Source organism: Sminthopsis crassicaudata, chromosome 1 (assembly GCF_048593235.1).
Source record: "Sminthopsis crassicaudata isolate SCR6 chromosome 1, ASM4859323v1, whole genome shotgun sequence".
Lineage (NCBI taxonomy): Eukaryota > Metazoa > Chordata > Mammalia > Dasyuromorphia > Dasyuridae > Sminthopsis > Sminthopsis crassicaudata.
Genome location: NC_133617.1, coordinates 190,962,718 through 190,986,790, shown reverse-complemented (window position 1 = coordinate 190,986,790; position 24,073 = coordinate 190,962,718). Strand labels below are relative to the sequence as shown.

Sequence of the window (24,073 nt, the reverse complement as noted above, 5' to 3'; positions counted from 1 at the left end):
GAAAATAGTTCTTTGAAAATTAGAATTGAGCAAGGGGAAGCAAATGAAGCTATGAGAGACCAAGAAATAACAAGACAGATTATAAAGAATGAGAAAATAGAACAGAATGTGAAACATCTTATTAAAATGGCAGACCTGGAAAACAGATGAAGAAGAACAAATATAAGAACTGGAATGTCTGAAATTATAACCAAAAAAAGAACCTTGACACAATAATGCAAGAAATAATCCAAGAAAATTGTCCTAGAATGATAGAACATGAGGAGAAAATAGAAATAGAAAAAATCCATTGATCACCACCTCAATGAGATCTTATGTGTAAAACACATAGGAACATTACTGTCAAAATTTGAAACCTTCTGAGCAAAGAGAAAATTTTGCAAGAAACAAGAAGAAAACAATTCATTTATGCTGGAATTACAATTAGAATCATATAGGACTTAGCCACAATAAAAAGCCACATGTCCTGGAATCATATCTACCAACAATCAAAAAAACTAAGCCTCTGTGGCCAAAAATATCATCTGTAAAATTATCGATAATATTGAATAAGAAAAAGTGGATGTTCAATAAACTTGCAGATTTTCAGGACTTTCTATCAATCAAGAGTCAATATCAAAGTTCAGTGTCAAGGAATTCATCATGCATGATTTATTTATGTGTTTTTTTTTTACATGGGAAATGAATACCATATATTTAAGATTGATATCAACAATAGAGCAGCTCAAAAGAAAGACTGGGACAGTTAAGATAAAAACTAGTAATTATGTCATAAAAATGAGATGAAGAGGAAGAACAGACACAAAGGAATTAGATGGGGGAGAAGGACTTGAAGTTCTGAAAATCTACTCACATTGGGAATGAGTTAAATGGGCAACACTACTTATATACTATGAAGGGTATAGCACCTTCCAAAATTCATAGAGAAATAAGAGAAGAGGGATGGACAGATAGGGAAGCAAAGGGTGTGGGAAGAATATAAAGGAGGGATCCATAGGTAGGAAGAGGTTAAGTAACAGCAAGGGAAGTTAGGAGCAGAATTAAAGCAAAGAGTCAGCAGGGATAGGAAAGATATTTGTGTGTATGTATATATCTACATATGTATACATAAATATATCCTTTTTTAAGTATAGCCTGCTTGGGTTTGAGGGGTAATGAGAGAAAAAGAATAAAGTTAAAAATGTGAGCAGCAGAGAACAAAAGAACAATTTACAAGGAAATAAAGATGGAATTCATGAATATAATTTTACTAATACATATATATTCTTGATCTGGTAATTTGTTGTTACATATTTTGAATCTTCCTTGATGTTCTACTGGGCATATGATGATAGTATTTTACTTTTCCAATTACATATAAAGATAGTTTTCATTATTCATTTTTGTAAGATTTTAAGTTCCAAATTTTTTCTCCCTTATTTATGTATGAATGTATGTATGTATATATAAATAAAATATATGTATGTACCTATATATATATACACACACACATTCTTTTTAAATATAGTTCCATATTAGTCATGTTGTGAAAGAAAAATCAGAAAAGGGAAAGTCAGAAATCAGAAAAAGCAAATAACAAAAAAGGTTGAAAATAGTATCCTTCAATCCACATTGAGTCTCCATAGTTCTCTCTCTGGAAGCAGATGGCATTTTCCATTCCAAGTCTACTGGAATTGTCTTGGATCACTATTTTGCTGAGAAGAGCTAAGTCTGTCACAGTTGATCATACATAATACTTGCTGTTAATGAAGACACAAACTTTTGAATGATAAATAGCAGCCCTCAGAGCCATAATTGAAAGGTGGCAGACAGAATTCTAGCATGATTTCCCGTCTTATAGAGAAAAGATCTCTGAACCTTGGAAAAAAGGATCTGCTTATTCTATACAGTTACAGAAAAGAAAAATAAGGTTGACTTAGGCAGAAATTATGAGGCAGAATTTAGTATAAGAATTTCCTGAATTATTTTTGTTATTATTTCACTTCCTCTGTGAAAAAAAGTGCTTTGTCTCATTTATTTTTGCTTAATTTAATTTCAAGACAACACTGTTCTCAAAGACTTTCCCACAATCTTAAATCCCTAACTGCCCAAGTGTCACTTCTTTCCCTAGAGCTCTGGTGTCTTGTTTAACTTATTTTTTTTTTCTTCCTTTTACTATTTATCCAATCATCCCTACCCCCATCTTTATTTTTACTAGCAAAATAAAATCTTTCTTTCCTCCTCTTCAACTTTTACTTTCTATACCATTTTTTTGAAAAAAGGATTTTTCTGATGTTCTTTTCATTAATTCTCTTCCCTTTCTACATATTCTAAACTTTTATTCTTCAAATTATCATATATTTATTCCTTTTTTAGTTTCTGTATTCCTGATGGACTTAAAGCTTCTAAGCTACTATCTTGAATTCCCTCTTCCAGTTTCTGTGTTATTTATTGCCTTGTAGACTTTATCTCTCCTGTTGTGCCTCAGTCATGGAAGACTCAATTCTTGTGTGAGATAGAGGTTAGAAGAATTACCCCCTTTGTAATAATTTTCCTATGTTATTGAGTGCAATTTATTACTACTATGAGCTCTTCCCATGATGATTTTTTCTTCCATTTGCCAAATCTCCTTCTAGATATTATTTGCTCTCAGAGGCTCTTTCTTTTTCTCTTGAGACAGGGTACTTACCCCCCTCCCATCAAAACCTTTATCAGAGAGACTTCCCTCACCATTGCCTATTATTTTTCACCCACTCTTTCCCCCTTTGCAATTCTTCTCTGTCACCTCACCCATTTTTTTTTATCTTCCAGAGACACAAGAAATATTTTTTTTATTTTTAAAAACTATTTCATTGATCAAAGTATATTTTGAACCATTTTATAAATCTGTCATCTATCTCTTCTCTCCTTTTTATGTGCCCCCTAATTCTGCAATTTAATCCCACAAAACACACAAACACACACACACACACACACACACACACACACACACACACACACACACACATCTATAGCCTGCCTGAGTATTGTAATGTTTAATCCATCAGGTCTATCAAGCCTGTTCCTCCATCACTTCTATTTAAATTTCACTTTTCTTCATAATCTCCTTGCATACTTTTAGAATAAAAAATTTTTGGTCATTTCATTATTATTATTGTAACTCCATTGGTAACTTTTTCTTTATAGATTTTTTTTCCCTTTTCTATAGGGTAATTCCCCCTCCCCCCCCCCATTTGTGTTGTCCTAGGTTGCTGGATTTATTTACTTTGCTTTTTTTGGTTCTACTGTTTGAATATTGGGGAGTACAGTGATTAGAGCTCTGGAGTCAAGAGGATGTGAATTCAAATTCAGCCTCAGACACTTAATTGTGTAACTGAGAAAGTCACTTAAACCCATTTGTCTCAGTTCCACATCTGTAAAATGAATTGGAGAAGGAAATGGCAAAGTACTCTAGTATCTTTGCCAAGAAAATCCTAAAATGAGTCAAGAACTAAAATGACAACAAAATTAGCAAAGCAAATAATTTGCATCTAGGTTTTTAGAGAAATTCTTGAATGCCTCTCTTACTTAAAATTCATCTGTTTTCATTCATATTTGCAGGGCAAGTCACGTTATGTTGAATTTTGAATTCTGTTGCTCTTCAGAAAACATTATTCTATTCTCCTTTATGGTTCCTGTTGGGTACAGAATAGTCTTGTGTTTTTCCTATTTCCTTTGCATTATATTTTAATATATTTCTTCTGGTCACTCATAAAATTTGTTGTCATTGCAATTGTTCAATTTAATCACCTTATGTCCTGGAGTTTATGGCATAGAGTTTTTGTTTATTTTCCTGGAGGCAATCTGTGAATTCTTTTAATTGGTACTTTATTTTTGATTTTCAAAAGTTCTGAACATTTTTCTTGTATTTATTTCATTAAAGTGCTCAGGTTTATTATTTTTGGGAGAAGACCTTTAATTTTTAAGTTATCTCTTCATATGATGTATTAAAGATAAATCTGCTCTGTTTTTGGAGAGAATATATTTTTTGCTCTTTTTTTATTGCCTTTTCCTTCTCAGAATATCCTTTGCTTCTGTATATTTGCATTCTCAATCCATTTTTCTCTCCTTAGTTTTGTTGGCAAAACTTGCCTCCATGGATTCAAGGTTTTTTATTCTGCCAAATGGTTTTGCTGTTCAGGACACAAATTCTACTTCTAAGATTAATTTCTTTTGTTAAATCATTCAGGAACATCATGCTGTGATTCTATACTGTCTTAAAAATCCACACTGTCATCTACTTCTTTAGGCATTGATTCATTTTCCTTCATCTTACAATATTTATTCAGAGATGTTTGGACTTATTTTGATGCTCTGGAGACCATCTTCCCTTCTGTTATTAATATTTTCCTTATTGATTTATTTGATTATGCTCAAGATTTTTAACTGAGATTTTTTATTCCTGAGATCTTTGGTAATTTCAGCCCTTTCCCCTTTTATTCTCCTATTTTTCACTTTTCTTGGTCTTTTTCCTTTGAAGTTCAATCTTTCTCCTGAGAAAGACCTTGAAGTTAATATGGTCTCCTTCCATGTTGAGCAATTCATGGTTTACCAGCCTCTGTTTCTAACCAAAGTGAATTCTAATGGATAGAATTAGCTTCAGCTGAATGATAAGGCTAGATCACCACCTTGAAGAGATGTTATACATGGATAATCTAATCTCTTACCCAATGCATAAATCTAACAAAAGTCCTTAAGACTTTAATTGTATGATTGATTGCCTAGAAGAAAAAACAGGAAATGATTGGCTCACCAATAAAAATACATTTTATTCATATATGTTGTTTTTACATCACCTAGATTCTCCTAAAATATCCCTCTTTTCCTCCAAGAATCATCCCTCATTAAAAAAAAAAAAAAAAAAAAAAAAAAAAAAGGAGGGAGATAAAAACAGTTCAGCAAAACTAACCAAAATATATGACATAATATTCAGTATTCCATACCTGTGATCCTTCACTTATGCAAAGCAATGAGAGAAGGTGCCTTTTCATATTTTTTCTTGGGAACCATGCTTGGTTATAATTTTGCATCTTTCAATTGCAAGTCAACCAGTCCACAAGCATTTGTTAGGTGATTACTATGTGACAACCATTGTGTACAAAGAAAGACACACTCACACGCACACAATCTGCTCAAGAAGCTCACATTCTAATGGGGGAGGCAACATATAAGTAACTATGTATAACTAGGACTCAGAGATAGGAAACCTTGTAGATAAGCTAAAATTTGAGCTGTTTTTTTTTTTAACTAATAAACATTTAATCTGCAGCTATTATATGCAAAATGTTCAAGTAGATACATCCATATACCCAGGTCATGAAAACTGATTTTTTTTTATTAAAGCTTTTTATTTTTCAAAACATATACATGGATAATTTTTTCAACATTGACCTTTGCATTGCCTTGGTTCCAAAATTCCCCCTCCTCCCTCCATCCCCTCCCCTAGATGGTAAGCAATCCAATATATTTTATACATGTTAAAGTACGTGAAATCCAATATATGTAAACCTATTTATACAATTATCTTGCTCCACAAGAAAAATCTGATCAAAAAGGAAAGAATTCCGAATACAATCCTTCCTTTGCAACAACAACAACAACAAAATTCGGTTCTGCACATAGATATTGTAGGGATATACTATAAGATATTTAATAGGTATGGGAATGCCTGCCATCTAGGGGAGGGGGTGGAGTTAAGGAGGGGGAAAACTCGGAACAGAAGGGAGTACAAGGGATAATGTTATAAAAAGGAAAAAAAAATTTACCTATGCATATGTACTGTCAAAGAAAATGTTATATTGTAAAAATTAATAAAAAAAAATTTCTACTTCTGAAAAGGAAAAAAGGAAAAACAAAAACAAAAACACAAAAAAAAAAGGGAAAAAAAATTAATAAGAAAACAAAATGCAAGCAAACAACAAAAAGAGTAAGAATGTTATGTTGTGATCCACACTCAGTTCCCACAGTCCTCTCTCTAGGTGTAGATGGCTCTCTTCATCACAAGATCATTGAAACTGGCCTCAATCATTTCATTGTTGGAAAGAGTCACCTTCATCAGAATTGATTGTTGTATAATATTGCTGTTGCTATGTATACTGATCTGATTCTTTGAGCTAAGTCTTGAAGGAAGCTAGAGAAGCTAATAGAAAGCTCCAGGCATGGGGAAAATAACTAGTGAAAATGCCAGTCAAAAAGATATAGCATTATTTTAAAGGGGAAAAAAGAAGGTTGTTTCATTTGCTTTGTTGTTATGTCCATTTGTAATATTGTAGTTATTTTGTATATTATTTTCTGGTTCTGATTACTTTAATATATACCAGTTTGTGTAACTCTTCTCATTCTTCTCTGTATTCATCAGAGAAAATTCATCAATTGAGAAATATTCATTATATTCATGCACCATAACTTATTTAGCCATTTTCCAATTGATGAGCTTTTTTACTTTGTTTCTAGTTCTTTAGGGCTACAAATATTTTGGTGTATATGAAGCATTTCTTTCTGTCACTGACCTTCTTGGTATATGTGCCTAGCAGTAGAATCTCTAAATCAAAGGATATAGACACTTTTAAATGTCTGAATAATTCTAATTATTGTCCTTAAATGACTGGACCAGTGCAGAGATTGAACAATACATTTGCCTGTCTTCCCATAGCCCTTTCAGCACTGATTATTTTCATCTTTTTCATCTGGATATGAGATAAAATTTTTTAAGTATTTTGATTTGCATGCCTGTGGTGATTTAGAATATTCTATCACATACTTGGTTGTAATTTGTAATCCTTCATATGAGAATTGTTCACATCTTTTGGCCACTTAAGAAATTATTTTTAATAGTTCTTTCAGTTTTGTATCTCTTTTTTTTTTTCCTCAACGCTCAGGAAAGGGAAATGGAGATATAGAGGACAGATTGAACTACCTAAAAGTAAATCCCTACAAATGAATTTAAGGATCAGGAAACAGTATGACATACTGGGGGAAAAAAAAAAGCATTAAACTTGGAGTCAGAGAACTATGGTTCAAATCCCACTCAACTCTGCTACATATTACCTGTGTAGCCTTGTGAAAATTATTTTGGGCCTTTTGTCTTCAATTTCCTCATCTCTAAAATGAAGAGGTTGAACTATGTAGCTACTAGCATCTGAAAAATTACTTTATACACTAATGACAGCTCATGGAGGAGACCAAAGGACTTTAATTTCTAATACAAGTTTATCTGGACCTTCAAACCACTGTAGATTTTGTAGAAACTGCCAAGTGTTCTTAGAAATGTGTTTAATAAGATAAGATGAATACAAAACCTTTGAACTGACTACTAATATCCACGTGGGCTGCCCTCCCCCTTGGAGGCATTGCTGACTTTGGAAGGAAACCCTGCAGAAAAATTATGAAGTAGATGAAATTTATCCTCATTGTCCTTTCACTGCTCTCTCTTTCCTTTCTTATTGTCCTTTTTGTGCCCACTGCAATACCCTAGCATCAAACCTAATGTTTTCAAGCCAGTACATGCTATTTAAAGATCACACAGATCTCTCATCTCCCTCTCCTCACAACTTCCTTTCCCTCAAAGCTCCCATGTTAATTCCACATCTGAGAAAAGGGATTTGAGCACACTATTAAGATGTTAGCAAGAAAAAACTTGATATCTTTACTATCATCCTTTTCTCCTTTTTTACCCCACATCATTTTCTCCAGCTAGCATTTAATACAAAGATATAAATAAGGAATTTATTTTAGTCTGGAAGACAAAAAGGGATTTGAAAAAGAAGCATTCTTCTTAGCACACACATCTCAAATCACAACATGGAAGGAATAACCTAAGTTACCTACACAAAAGGGCAATCCTATCGTGGGCACCATATATTTTTACTGGTTAAGAGATTTTGAGAGTAGGGGTGAGGAAGAAGAATGCTAGGAGAAATTTATTGCTGAGAACAGTATCATAATCAGGAATTCTCAGCCAAACTAGATCAATCCCCAAGTGACTGATTTAAGCACCATTTAGCAGCCCAGTTAGAACCACCTCTGAGCAAAGTAATAAGCATGTGTACAATATTTAACATTAAGCAAGAGAAGATGATGATTTATGCAGAGGGTAGGATATTGGATTTGGACAGCTCATTAACAATACTAAAGTTAATGGAAAGAGGCCAGATACATTCAATACACACATAAATTCCCTCAAGCAATTGGGTGGTGATAGTCTTTTTAAAAAAAAATATTTAAAGAGAAGTTAACTAGAATGAAATTAGCTTCTTGAGTCCTCAGAAAATGATAAATTAATAGCTGTACTTTGACCATAGCTGCGCTTATTCTCTATGCATAAATGGTCATGTGTATAAGTGCATAGGAGAGTATAATGACAGAAGCCTCTTCCAGAAGCTGAAGCATGAGGTTAATTCAAAGCCATAATTATTCAAGAAGAGAGGGGAGGAAATAAACATTTATATAGCATTTATTTTGTGCTAGGCACTGTACTTTTTTTTTTTTTTTTTTTTACAGGAGAATCAAACTTTCTCAGGAGAATTAAAGTTAGTGTACTTTACTTACTTATAATATTTTTATCTTTTTTATTTTTAATCTGGACCATAATTTCACTGGACTAGGGAACTCCCAGAGAGAAAACTTCTCTAGCTACTAACTAGCTAGGATTTATATAGGACTTTAAGGTTTGCAGAGTATTTTACAAATACTGCCCCATTTGATTCTCAAAAAAATCCCTTGAAGTTAGATACTAGAGTCATCTCCATTTTACAGTCAAATAAAATGAAGCAGAAATTAAATGACTTGTCTAGTCACTTGTGTCAGTTACACAGCTAATAAGTATCTGAAGTTGGATTTAAACTCATCTTCCTGATTCCAAGTCAGACTCTTTAGCCAATGCAACACCTAGCTGCTGAGAACCTAATTTGTACCAAGAAGCTAATTTGCACAGGATTTCATAGTGTATGTTAGAAGTGTAACTAGAACCAAGTTTATTGGCTCTGAATATTTATTACACCATGCTGCCTCTTTATTTGTACATTTGGATACCCTAGTTTGGGGAAGGAATAACATCCATAAATCGTAAACAAATATTAAATCCTTTCTTTGTAAAAGATGTTATGTTGGGACTAGAATTTTTTTTTGATCAAAAGCAGACCTTGTCCTCAAGAAACACATTGTATAACAGATGTATATATTTTATACATATATATGTCATCATATATATATATATATATATATATACATCATACATGTGTACACAAATTGCTTATATAAATGTGTACACACGGTATGCATGTACAACGTGTGCTTATAATGTGATATGTGTGTATATAACATGTATACATTGCATGCAATTGTAATACATTGTATACAATATACATATCTATGTATATACACATGCCCCATAATATTCATGTGTGTATAATATAGATATCAATGATGTGCTTGAATACATATGTATACATAAGTAACATGAATGTATATACATGACATGCATATATACAAAACAGATACAACTTGATGTTAGAGGGAGGAACTGACAGTCAGGAGCTTAGGAAATGTTTCACAGAGGGGCAGCACTTCAACTGAAGCAAATTCTGAAATGTAGGTGAGGAGGAAAAGCATTCCAGGCATGAGGGCAGGAGATGGCACATCATCTATGAAGAACAGTAAAAAGTTGAGCTGTAACTTAGCTTAGGTAGGAATAATGTGTGATAAGCCTGGAAAAGTAAGTTGATACCAGGTTGTAAAGGATTTTAAATATTAAGTGGAGGCGCTTGTATTTGATTCTCGAGGTAGCAGTTACTGGAATTTGTGACATAAAAGAATGATGTGGTCTGAACTGTAATTTAAGATAAATCGCTTTAGTGATTGTGTGAGAGAGAATGGATTAGAGTGAGGGGAGACATGAGGTTTAACCCTCCTTAAGATACTTAAACTCTTAGACTCCTTTCTTCCACTGTAAAAGAAGATAACAATAGTTCCACTAGCCACCTCCCAGGGCTTTTGAGGATCAAATAAGATAATGCATCAGCAGATATTGAGAGGCCACAGTGCTTGCACTACACTACACTAAAGCTAACCATTTAAACAGGTAATTTGTTTCTCTATTCTCAGATACTTGAAGAACGCTGTGGCTAGAGGGAAGGGGAACCCATAGGAAAATTAGAACAAAGTAGAAAAACTGATCAGAAAAGACATCTTATTATTATAGAAGACCAATAGTCTAAAGGCCCTGATCTTTTTTTTTTTTTTTCTTATAGCTTTTTATTGACAGAACATGCATGGGTAATTTTTACATTGTCCTTTATACTCACTTCTGTTCCAATTTTTCCCTTCCCTTTCTCCCCTTGATGGCAGGCAGTCTCATACATATTAAACATGTTAAAGTATATACTAGATACAATATATGTGTGCAGATTCCTACAGTTCCCTTGTTGCACAAGAAAAATTGAATTCAGAAGGTAAAAATAACTTGGGAAGAAAAACAAAAATGCAAACAATTCACACTCATTTCCCAGTGTTCCTTCTCTGGGTGTAGCTGATTCTGTCCATCATTGATCAATTGGAACTGAATTGGATCTTCTCTTTGTTAAAGATATCCACTTCTATCAGCATACATCCTCATACAGTATTGTTGTTGAAGTACATAATGATCTCCTGGTTCTGCTCATTTCACTCAGCATCAGTTGATGTAAGTCTCTCCAAGCCTCTCTGTATTCATCCTGTTGGTCATTTCTTACAACAATAATATTCCATAGCATTCATATACCACAATTTATTCAGCCATTCAATGGACATCCATTCAATTTCCAGTTTCTGGCCACTACAAAGAGGGCTGCCACAAACATTTTTGCATGTGAGCTCCTTTCCTTCCTTTAAGATTTCTTTGGGATATAAGCCCAGTAATAACACTGCTGGATCAAAGGGAATGCACAGTTTGATAACTTTTTGAGCATAATTCCAAATTGCTCTCCAGAATGGTTGGATTCTTTCACAACTCCACCAACAATGTATCAGTGTCACAGTTTTTCCGCATCCCCTCCAACATTCGTCACTATCTTTTCCTGTCATCTTAGTCAATCTGACAGGTGTGTAGTGGTATCTCAGAGTTGTCTTAATTTGCATTTCTCTGATCAATAGTGATTTGGAACACTCTTTCATATGAGTAGAAATAGTTTCAATTTCATCATCTGAAAATTGTCTGTTCATATCATTTGGCCATTTATCAATTGGAGAATGGATTGATTGCTTATAAATTAGAGTCAGTTCTCTATATATTTTGGAAATGAGGATAAAGGCCCTGATCTTTAAGCTGAATAGGCTGTCATTATCCAGACCTCAGTTTCCTCAACTGTAAAATGAGAAGGTTGAACAAAATATCCATGGCCCTTTACAATTCTCATATGTTAATTAAGACACTAAAGAAAGCTTAGTTTGTTTGCTATTAAAGCACCATTTGTAGGGAATCTTGTCCCTACTGAAATCATCGTACAGAGGATTCAACCAGCCCTGTGCCTACTTTGTGCCAAGCTCGTGTGCCCACGAGCCCTGTAAAAATATTCAGTCAGAAAGGGAAGGCTGATGAAATATAAATATGTTAGCCCTCCCAGCATCAACACAAGGTTTTTCTGGCAGCCTCAACAGCAGGTAAGACACAAGATTAGCTTATTATTCAGCAACATTAAATCAAAGTTAGATTAGTTCGTGAACAAAGATAATAACTAACTCTCAGATTATTTACTTTTTCATTTTTAGCAGATTCAAATTCTGGTCCAGCTCACCATTTAGGCATCTCCCTCCCAGCTCCTTATTGGAGCATGAAGGTAGTTCCATGCCAATCTTCATTTGTTTTCCATGGACTATCTAATTGGTAGAAAGGAACCATCAGCCCCATGCTGAGACTCTATCACTTAACTAGTCATATCAACCTAAATCCTTCCCCTCTAGAACAAAGAATAATGGTAGTGCACCATCCACTATGTCAGGGGCCATGCTTTGAATCAGTTACTGGCACAACACAGAGAAGGATATATACCTCAAAAAAAAGAATGCAAGCTTTGACTTGCATGCAATCTGCATTTGAAGCCTAAAGGAAAAGGCTCGAAAGTGAGCATTGGCAGAAAGGTCATTGATCAGGCTTCATACTTGTTTAGAGAATGCAGGATGCCTGATCTACAAATACTCAAGATTCCTACAATTATTTTTTGGGATAGCACATATTGGTTGTGTGGTCAGTGATAAGTCTTGAATAGGAGGCATCCTGTTTTGTTTTGCTTTTAATATTGACACAAAGTGTAACATTATGGCTCTGCTTCCTCGCCCACTAGTTGCTTAAACCTACAAAAAGAGAATTTTAGCTCCTGTTTGGTAATAGCAAATCAAGATTTGAGGAAAAAATGAACTAAGAGAGGTCAGTTCCTGAACAGGCTGAAACAGGCTCTGACTAAAGAAGACATTGGACTGCTTTTCATGAGAGTGCTCTGCTTTGCTAAAATGGGGAGCATTACAAATAAACCTCTCCTGGTGCACCCAGGACCTAGACAGGATATTAAAGATAAGGCAGTGTACATAAAATAGAACTTATCTCAGTATGGCAAACTGACAGTCAAGTGGAATAGCACAGCATGACTAAGAATCATCTTTCCAATAACAGTTTGTATTTTAACCTCACTGCTGAGAAATGAGTAAGCCTTTACATATGGGCCCTCCACAATGACTGCAAGCCTGCACTAGCCCTGGGCCCAGGGGAGAGGAGTGGAGACTTCCCTCTGATTTTCTAAGTTCCTCGCCTGTCCCTTCCTTCTCAGTACAAGTATGGTGGTTGACTTTATGATCCCCACAGCCAAGGGAAGGGTGAAGTCTCCATCCAAGGGAATGCCAGACCTGGGATTTAATTGCTACCCGGAACTTCTGCCCATGTTGGCCCATGCCTGTTTGTCTGGAACGTTGGGAGGGAGGATGATCTCCACATCCAGGGCAGGACCTGACTCCAGGTCTCCAATTTTTTTAGATTATATTATTATTATTTAATTATGTAGTTTATTAATTAATATATTAATTATTTAATTAAATAATGGTTTAATTAAAACAAGGGAACTGCACGTCCACAAAGTAAATGTAAGGCATAGTCATCATTTTTCTATTCTCTTCTACTTGAATAATGTTTAGGGTTGAGGGAGTTGGGGAGGCAGAGGTGAAGGGAAAGTGGGGAGGGAGGTTTGTGATGAAAAATGAATCCTCTCACACCAGGGCAAGGATGAATCTAGGGTTCATCTCCCTGCTGCTTCCTGCCTTCTTGTTCTGCTCCGTGGCCAACTCTCTGTCCCTCTCCTCCCCAGGGTGAATGCTCCCCCAAATGCCACAACCTCTTTGTGCTGGAGACCGTCTGCGTGGCCTGGTTCTCCTTTGAGTTCCTTCTCCGCTCAATCCAGGCTGAGAGCAAGTGCGCCTTCCTCCGGACACCGCTCAACATCATTGACATCTTGGCCATCCTGCCTTTCTACATCTCCCTTATTGTGGACCTGGCTTCTGCCCGAAATAGCAAGCCAGGTGGCGCTGGGAATAAGTACCTGGAGCGAGTGGGACTTGTGCTGCGTTTCCTTCGGGCTCTGCGTATCCTATACGTCATGCGATTAGCCCGGCACTCCCTGGGCCTCCAGACCCTGGGGCTGACTGTGCGCCGCTGCACCCGTGAATTTGGGCTTCTTCTCCTCTTTCTCTGTGTGGCCATGGCCCTCTTCTCCCCATTGGTTTACCTGGCAGAGAGTGAATTAGGAGCAGGAAAGGAGTTTACCAGCATCCCTACCAGCTACTGGTGGGCAGTCATCTCCATGACCACTGTGGGTTATGGAGACATGGTACCCCGGAGCATCCCTGGGCAGGTGGTCGCTCTGAGCAGTATCCTCAGTGGCATCCTGTTGATGGCCTTCCCAGTTACCTCCATCTTCCACACTTTCTCTCGTTCCTACACAGAGCTGAAAGAACAACAGCAGCGGGCTGCAAATCATGAGATGCACCTCTTGGAAGAGAGCACCAGGTCCCACACAGAAGACAGTTCTTCTCAGGCAATGGATAGCTCCTTCCTACCTGGGGGACCGGCAGCTGCTGCTGTCCTGGAGCAACAGTGGGCACTAGCAAATCATGCCTCCAGAAGGAGCTGCTGATGGAAAGCCAGGAAGGGCATGGCCAAGTCAGCCCCCAAAGCAATGGGAAAAGAGGAGCTGTTTCTCCCTCAGCCTCTAAAATTAAGACAGTTGGCACTGTGTATAAATTTGCCTGTGAACAAGGGAGATAGGAGAAGGGAATATAGTTAGGGAAGCTTGTTCTAAAAAATAAAAATTTTTTGAGCTTTGGTGCAGGACCAACATGTATCCAGCTCCATTGTACATAAGCTTTTTAATTAAGTCATCCTGACATGAATGTAGACTGGAGCGCTTTTGTGGACTTGGCATTGAGGCCGAGAAAATGCAACTTCTCCCTGATAACTTTAAAAATAAGGCTAAGTCACTTAGGCAAAGCCCTTTCCTGATACCACCAGAAAAGGGGGGAAAGGTGGTGGAAAGTCAGGCCTCAGAAACACAGCTACCTGGAGAGGTCTGAGCCTGACTCATGGTGGTTATGCATAAATTTAGTAAACATGTGTATTGCTCCAATAAGCTCCGGCTGCAGATGAACCTAACCTATCCAGACAGACACCTAACATCTCAGCAGCCGGCCTTCTTAATGAGGAGGTGGAATGTCAAAGATAGGCTGGGCTTTGAGAGTAAACAGTCTTTCTAAAAAAGCAGATCGTGAGCCTTGTTCTTTTCCTACTTCCATTAGAAAAAATTCTATAACTCCATAAAAATAAATTCCAAACACCTTAGGAGATTTTAAGACTTCGGTTCAAAACAGTCAAGACTAGTTTGACTTTTAGCTGTAGGTACTTTTCTTCTTGTAGATACCTTGTTCTTGAGCCAAGATAGCCACCTCATTCTCTGTAGTCCCTTAATTAGCACCTGCTCTTAGGTTAGGGGGAAAATCTCCAGGCCTTTCACCTCCCCCATATGATAATAAATTCATATATACTTAAGGAGGACTTTGCTTATTTCTCTCCTCCTCATACTGCAAAAGCCTTCAATTTCAGGAAGGGACCATCAACCCAGGGTGAACAATCAGGAAAAGCCACAATCATCTCATTGATTCTCCAGAATACCTTCTGTCTCTCTTAACATTTCTGCCATGCCACCATTGGTGGTAATTAAAATAACTCAGGACCCCTAAGGAATCCTTAGATAGAGTCTGTGACCTTGAGTAGAAAAAAAATTACATCTTTATTTCCATTAACCTCTAAATGAAATTTAGCATTTCCTCCAGTTATCACTGTAGGCAATGGATCATTATTCTTTGAGAGGGTATATAGGCTTCACCAGAATGCCAAAGGTATCCATGACACAAAAAAAGGTTAAGAACCCAATTTAGAGGACAGTGACATCATAGGTTCCCCCTTGCATGTAATGAGAAAATTGCTTTCTCCCCCACATCCCACCTTCTTGCCCCCCCCAATTGCAATATATTAAAACCTACTACAGATAAACTGTGGGGAAAAAAGAGCAATTTCTCAGATACCCAATTTACATTAATTGCATCTCTCTGACAGAGGGTCTAGGTGACCTTAGACAATTCACTTACCTCTCAGGGATCTAGGAAATCTCTAAATTGCTGAAAAGTTCTTGATCTGCACTGGTAGATGGGATTTTCTCACCGAGAATTCCCTGAATCAATGACATCACAGGATGGGAAACCCTCCCCTCTTCTCTCCCCCCACAATGGTAGGCATGACATTGTGTGTACAAATTCTCCCTCTACTTTGAATTCCTCTCCACCATCCCCCATACAGCTAAATCCACAGCTGCTAGGAGCAACACTATCCCATAAGCATGAATTTTTTTTTGTATTTTGTGGAAATAGAGAGAAATGGGAATTTCTGAGTCCTGCTGCTTTTAAATTTTTAATTAAGAACAAGTAAACAATAAAAGTCTGATGTCAGGCCATTCAAGCCATCAGCCCTTGTCTCTGGGAACTGAAAAAATAAGGCTTCCTGGGCTCTGGCAGGAGAGACTGATTTATCTTCAGAAGAAAGGGTCATTGTCCCCACTTGTCTTACAGCTCCAAGGCACACTGTGAGTCCTGCTACCCTTCCCACTGGCAGCCTAGTCGTAAAAAAGACAACATAGCCACTGGAACTCAGGGGCAAGCAAGGGGGGAGGGTGGCTAATGGGGGGAGAGCCTGTTGAGAAACCTGGCTGTTATAGTTTAATAAAAATGCCAGAGCTCTTCTACACACAACAGTGTCTGACTGAATCTTTCAAAAACAATGGCAAGGGTGGGAGGGGTTCAAACTTGTGCTATTTAATCCCAGAGGCAAAATCAGGACATACTTAGATCTCTTCTTTAGGAAGATCATCTTGGCAGCTTAGTGGAGTTTGGATTGGCATGAGACAACTTATATATGCAAGTCCTACTGAAGGGTATTGCAATAATCCAACTATTGCTGGCCTGCACCAGGGAAGCAACTAGGTGGAAACATTTAGGAGAGATGCTATGAAGACAGAAACAAGAAGATTTGACAATGGATGGGGATATGTGAATGAGAGTGAAGAGTTGAGGATAATTTTGAGGTTTTAAGGCTAGGTGATTATGATGAAGACGAAACTGAGGCTCAAAGGGAAAGATGGTTCAATGCTTCCTTCTCCTCCTAAGTACCAAGGCCGGGTTCATTTAGCAAATGAACTCGCTACTCAATGCTGTGTTAAAACAAAGTCTTTATTGATTATAAAGGGCTAGGCAAGCCTTTGGCCTCTAGGGAGAAAGGCCAGACTGCCTGAAAAAGGGGATGCCATAGCAAAGTCGGTGGGCATAAGGCAAGGAAAAACCAAGTGCAAGGAATAGAATTTTGGAGATTCATTTTATACACAATCAGGGTCATAAAACAAAGTTTGTCCTTCGGATATAGAGATGTTATCAAAGAGGTTCAGGAGAGATTTGTAAATAAGACAAGAATTTCTCTTAAGGATGTAAAATTCTATTAATCATTTGTGAAGTTATCTCTTTTAGCCTCACTAAGACAGGAATTTCCTGTTAATCATTTGTGTCTGGGGCTATCTCTTTTAACCTCATCAATTAGAAAGACAGATGCCTTTGATACTGATGGGGAAGTTCAGAAGAGACAATCTGTGGAAAAGACAAGATCTGCTTTGGATATGTAGAATCTGAGATGTCTACAAGATATCCAGTTCAAGATTGTTCATTAGGTAATAGGAGATGTGAAGCTAGAGGTCAGAGCTGAATAAGTAGATCTGAGAATCATCTGCCTCGAGATAAATGATAATTGGTATTCTCATCTTTGAGGTAGCAAAGATGAACCTCTGATGTGCTCAAAGATCATTAGAGGTGAGAAAGATGTGTAGTTTCTCCTAATGAAAATATCCTTTTCTGAAATGGCCATAAATACATCAAGGCCCAGACTCCCTCAGACCACTTCATCATTATGTTCTTGCCAATCATTTAAATAAAAAAATCTGTCTCAGATTTCCCAGAAGCCCTGCAACTCTGTGCAAGGGGGAGTGGGGTGGGAGGAGGAAGAGGTTGAGAGGAGAAAGAGCACTTGAGAGCATTCACCATATAGAGTGTTTAGCTCCCAGTGACAAAAGAATAGAAAACAGCAGCTCCATTAAGACCTTCCAGAATTAAAAATCTCCTGAGTCTGTTAACTGGGTGAGAAGGGCCATTTTTTTATTCCTCTCACCCCATTGTTTTGTGTGACAGCCCTAGTCTCTTCCTTTCTTTATCTTTCAACTTCTGAACTGTTCCAGGTAACTCATATGACTATACCTCACATGTCATGGGATGTCACCTTCATTTCATAGCTATCAACAACCCTTCTCAGATAAATGATAAATGTTAAAAATAACCTTTTTTCTTAAACTTAAAAGACAAAGTATACTGCCACTATTTTCCTACCTTGAAGGCAAACAGTGAGACTGATGAAGGGGAAGGGCAATCTGGGAAAGCAGAGTTCTAAGCCTTGGTATGCCATAGGAAAAAAAAAATGGATGCCCTGTGATCATTTAGAAACAAATGAACCAGCTGAATGTTCCTCTAGTGCTTGTCATCATAAAAGCCATAAGGTACTAAGGCAGAGCTAGTGGGTGTTACATAAGCTGCAGTCATATACCCTTGTGGAGTTACCCCGTTTGGCCCTGTTAAAGGCACATACCATGAACAGCTCTGTCAGACGCTCGAAAACAATTAAGTCCATCCCTCTAACTTTTGCATTAGAAGTAAGACAAAGGAAGACATCTACTGTCGATGAATGTGGCAACAAGCCAGGTCTCCTATGCTCAAAGGCAGGCATCCTCAGGCCCTTTGCTTCACTCTTTTTCAGCTGAGATATGGCCTGAGAGGTTTGAATGCTTTGCAAAAAGCCCTAAACTCCCTCAATAAGGAAGCCTGTCCCATACATTCTGAACCCAGCTTGTCATTCTAGAAACAAGATCAGTCTTCTGATTCAGAGGAAAATGAGAGGAGGGAAATCAGGTAAGAGGAAATTTTCTGTTCTTAAAACATGAAGCTGCCTAGGTCAGATGAGGTTGATTTGTGTATCACTATCACAGGATTCCTTTAAATGATTTTCTACCACTAGAGATCTAAATCTGGAAGCTCAAGCCCTAGGGCATGGTAGTAATGCAGAAGGTGATTTGTTTGTAACACTCTGAGAAGTGGTATGGAAGATGTCAAAAGTGTGAAACAGTAAAAGCATAAACCTTAAGAGGGAAAAAGGAGGAGTTTAGACTACACAAGCCCAGTCTCATAAGAGATTCATTATATTACTCATAAGAGTAAAATAAATTACTTTGATGCTGCTCCTAATGGAATTATTAAATAGATTTTGGGCCTTTAAACTGTAACTCTAAGGCTAAGTTGAAGGTAGCTGGATGTTGGGGGTGAAAGTGAGATTGAATATAATAGTTTGAGATTCTGAGATGTTAGGAAAAATTGTTAATGTGTGGATTGTACCTCAGTGTAATGGGAACCACAGTGAATTTGGAGGACTAGAGTTCAAATTGCTCGGCTACTTAAAGGAAAATTACTTCATTTCTCTGGTCCTCAACTTGCTCACCTATAAAGTAAGGGAGGTGGGCTAGAAACTGCTCTCTCCAAATTTATGTATGGTCTCTTAGTCATTCATGTAAAGGCTTTTCTCATTTTTTATCCTTCTGAACCTTTTTACAGCCTCTTACATCATCAATCATTTCCTTTTCTTTGATAGTCTCCTTTCTATAAAGTTTCGTGACCCTGCTTTTCTAGCTTTCCTCCAACCAAATTAAAGTCTCCTTCACTGGATCTTCTTCCAGGTTAGGCCCACTAACCATGGGTGTTCCAAAGCTCTGCCCTGAGTCCTATTCTCTTCTCCCTCTATAAATTGGTTCCTATGGATTTAATTAATATTTCTATGTAAATAATTTTTAGATTTGCTTATCCAGGTCCAAACTCCTCTCTCAAGCTGGATTCTACTTTCATATTTCTTGAACCCTCAGCGATTTTATCATTGTGCTCCAGATCCTCAGCATCACTTCATGGCCTGCAATATTGCAATAATCTTCTATTTGGTTTTCTTGCATCATTTCTTCCCACTCCTATGCATTCTCCATTCAACTGTCAAATTTCTCTTTCCAAAGCATGGGTCAAATCATGTCACCTCTATTCAGAGTCTCTAGGATCAAATATAAAATCTGTTTGGCTTTTAAAGCCCATCCTACTTAGATTCCTTTCTGTCTTTCCAGTCTTCTTACACTTCATCCCTTTCTACATACTGTTGAATCCAAGGCATTGATTTCCTTCCTGTTCCTCCCACCTGACACCACCTCCTGACTCTGGGCATTTTCACTGGCTGTCCCTCATGCCTAGAATGCTCTCTTCATCTTTGTCTCCTGACTTCTTCAATTTCCAGTTAAAATCCCAACTTCTACAAGAAATCTTTCTTGAGCCTTGTTAACACCCAGTGCCTTTTCTCTGTGATTATTTCATTCTTTATTCTGTTTTTTAAAATAGTCTCTTTATGCAAATTGTTTGCTTGTTGTGTCCTCAATTAGTCTGTGGGCTACTTGGGAGCAGACACTTTTATTAGGTTTTGTTGTTGGCGGCTTTATTTTTTTTTTCTCTTCTCCAGGTTTTAGCTTAGCACAGTAGAGGGTACAAAACAGGTTCTTAATAAATGCCTGTTGATTTTAGTCTCTTTCAGCCCTAAAATCTATGTTCTTTATCTTTTCATTCTCCATCTTCAAATATTTAGAAAATTCAATAAAAATCTAGCCATGAAAATGCTTTTTTTTCCCCCTAATCTGATTCAGTCCTCACTAGAGCAGAAAAAGCTGAAGCTAGCAGACCCTAGATGGCTCTTTGCCAGTTCTATTTGATCACAGATCCAACAGCTTGAGAGGAAGTGAACCACAAATTTGCCACCCTCTGCTCCAAGCCTAGGCACTTATAAACAGAGAAATGTTAAACAACAAAGCTAGATGGATTCCCTCTGACATTTTTTGCCCCTTCAACTCCAAAGGAGAGACATCTTCTAGGAATACACCAATAACCAATGATGAAAGGAGTGCAGAGCTGTTCCTAATCACCAGATATTTCACTCTGAATTGGGGAGAATGTAAAGTATGATTCAAGAAACATATCAGAGGAAATTCCCATCTTTTTATATTGGGAGATTTGTTTTTTAAATCTATAAACATCCTTTGCCCTTTTCTTTGTTTTTTAATGTATTCTTTCCTTTCCAAAATAGGATATGAACAAGAACAATTGTGCTATGTGCCCAAAGGCAACTTCATTTTGTGGGCCTATTCTTCATTTGTATGATGGGTTTGGGCTTACTAGATGGTCTCTGAAGACTTCCAGCTGTGTCTCAGAATTAGAATTTGAGAATTAGAAAGAACTTCATCTGATCAACCCACTAAAATGTATCTGACAGTCATCCACCTGCTGCCTAAAGACCTCCAAGGAGAAGGAATTCCCCACCTCTAGAAAAATATAATTTCCATTTTGGGATAGATTTAAATCTTTTAAATTTCCCTCTATGCATCTTCCACTCATTGCTCCTGGTTCTGCTCTAGGAGACCAAAGAAATCTAACAGTTGCTTCACATGATAGCCAACTTCTCTGTCATCTCTCATAACTAAATAGTAATCAAGTCTTATGGCTTCTACCTTTGGAACATCACAGTTGCAAGACACTAGACTCCCTTCTCCCCATTCTAGTCTACTTTCTATTCATCTATCCAATTAATCTTCCTAAAATACAGGTCTGATCATATTCATTCCTTTTTTTCAATAAACTCCAGTGGTTTCCTGTCACCTCCAAGATCAAATAGACTGCTTTTAAAGCTCTTCATTCCCTGTACTCCTACCCACCACTTTCAATCTTCGTAAACCTTATCTTCCTCACTACTCTGTGACCCAATGATACTGGTCTCCTTGTTGTTTCTCAAACAAGACATTCCATCTGTTGACTGGGCATTTTCATTAGCTGTCTTCCATGCACGGAATGCTCAGTTTCTCAGTTCTGGCTTCTTTGGCTTCAAGTCTTAGCTAAAATCTCACCTTCTCCAGGAAGCCTTTCCCTAGCCTCCTTCATAATGCCAGTGCCTTTCTTCTTATGAAGAACACTACCATCCTCCCAGTCACCCAGGCTTGCAACCTAGCATCCTTGATGTCATATCTCCTGTAAGTAGGTCTTTATCCTCCAACATGGCCACTATCATGTTGTAAGCCTTCTTTGTCTCACATTAGGTTCATTGCAATAGTTAATCTGCTTAAGTAATCATTTGTCTCCACTCCAGTTCATCTCCATTCAATTATCCAAATGATCATTATTAAGCAAAGCTCCCTATTCAATAATTTCCAATGACTCTTTACCTCCTCTGGGAACAAAGCCCTTCACAAATTGGAGCCCTCTTACCTTTTCAGTTTTCTTATTCCCCAGATTCAACTGTCCAATGACATTGGGATCCTTGCTGATTCTTAAACAAAAAAACTCCATCTCTCAACTCCAGATATTTTCATGGGCTACATTCCAAATTTGGAATGCTTTTTCTCCTCTGTACCTTCTGTACTAGCTATAATTCCACCTCCTGCAAGAAGCCTTTCCCAGTCTTCCATTATCTTAGTCTTCCCTTTATTATTTCCAATTTATCCTGAATATAGTTTTTGCTGGCACACTATTGTTTTCAGGCTGCTCTCCTATTAGATTGTAAAAGCAGAGTCTGTTTTTTTTTTTTCTTCCCTTTCACTGTATCCCAGCAATCGGCAGAATGCCTGGCACAATATTAGGTGCTTAACAAATACTTCTACACTTCTAGCTTTCTTCTTCAGACTACTTTGCTCATAGACAAAGCAGATGCACTGTTACCTTTTGGCTATCATAGAGCTGACTGCTTAGTTTGGAAGTGTTCACTTGTGAAAAGAGGCTGGAATTCTAGTATAGGGCATAATTTACAGCTTATGGGAAAAGTTCACCAAAATCTGACAAGTATGATTTGTACCTGTGACCTTCTGGAGTCCTGTCTGTTAGACTTCATCACCAAGCAGATCTCAATGATTAACTAACAAGTAGAATTAGGAATGAGTCACACAGAAAAACAAATTACCAGCCTTCTGTTCTATTCGGTTTCCATCCAGTTTGGCACATTCTTTTTTAAACCCACATGGTAGGGTCACCCTAAACCAAGCCTAACTGCTTTCTGATTTTCTCCCACCACATGCACTGAAAGAGGTTATACTGGATCTTGCCTTCCTTTTTGCGAGGCTGAACAACCTATGATCAAAAATAATAAACTTGTCTAACTTGCAGACTTGGGCTATTTGGATCCTTACACTCTCTAAAACTATCATGTATTAACTTTGTATATATTTGGTATGTATTTACTAATTTGTACATGGATGTCTCCCCTATTAGAATGGACATTTCTTGCAGACAAGGAAATGTTTCATTTTTTGGTCTTTGTATCTCCAGCATTTATTACAGTATCTGGCACATAGTAAATAAGTATCTAATAAATGTTTATTGATTAGTTGAATCCCCCAAAAGGAATTACACTCATGGCAGTAGCATTTCCCAGGAAAAATTGGACCATCGCAGAAAGAAGAGGTTTTGTGTATGGATAGTAGAAGTGTACATGGCAGTTTTAAGTGTAAATATATAATATGATATGTTTCACTTTTATTTGGGGGAAAAAATAAACTTTTCCCTATCTGGGAATAATAAATTACAAAGAATGCCATTCCTCACACTTGGTTATGTGATCAAAATTTTTCATTAAATTGGAAATCCTCATTTCTCTCCTCTAAATCACTCTTGTAATATATTTGATAATATATAAGAAGAGAGGAAGAAAAGAAAGGGAGGGAGGGGGAGAGAGAGAAAGACAGCACTTTCTCCCTCTCCCTCTCATATACAAATACTCACTTTTCCAGGGATTCATCATTCATAAACTTGCTGACCAAAACCAGATGAGTATAAAAATGAGTGTAATACATAGAAATTACAATTCAAGGAATACATGGTCCTGGAGAAAACTGAGTGTCCCAAAATAGTGGCTTGTACAGCAGAGGTACTCCAACCTTTAAATTTAGTGATTTGGGGAGAGAAAAGTTTAGTTAGCTACAAATGATAGGGACAGAGAGGATATGTTCATGTGAGCCCCTCCCACTTTCTATTTCTTTACCCCATCAGTGTCTTCCCTTTGAGAACACCTTCCATTCTTGTATGTTTTGTTCAAAATTATAACATGTTTAGTGAAGGCAAGGACCCAATTTTGCTTTTCTTTGAATCCCTAATGCTTAGCACTGTTCTTGACAACATAATGTTTGTTGACTGGCAGATTAGTAAAAGTTCCTGGAAGGGGTTGAGTTGAGTAGCTAAGGCCAAGGGAGGAGAGAAACAAAGTCAAGTCATAATTCTTTGCATTATAAAGATTGAACTCTTAAAAATGAGATAAACCTGAAATCCACTCAAAAAAAGTCCCCCA

The 24,073-nt window shown here is 37.3% G+C and overlaps 1 protein-coding gene across 3 annotated transcripts in view; it reads left to right on the top strand.

The window, feature by feature from the left end:
• The window catches only part of KCNG2 (potassium voltage-gated channel modifier subfamily G member 2), a 166,278-nt gene extending 149,949 nt beyond the window's left edge, over nt 1–16,329 (top strand). For all 3 annotated transcript variants that reach the window (XM_074273341.1, XM_074273330.1, XM_074273349.1), the window contains exon 3: nt 13,344–16,329. In XM_074273341.1, the coding sequence (XP_074129442.1) occupies nt 13,344–14,168 (825 nt within the window). In that variant the 3' untranslated portion in view covers nt 14,169–16,329. The remainder of the gene's footprint in view (nt 1–13,343) is intronic.
• The last annotated feature ends 7,744 nt before the right edge of the window (nt 16,330–24,073 follow it).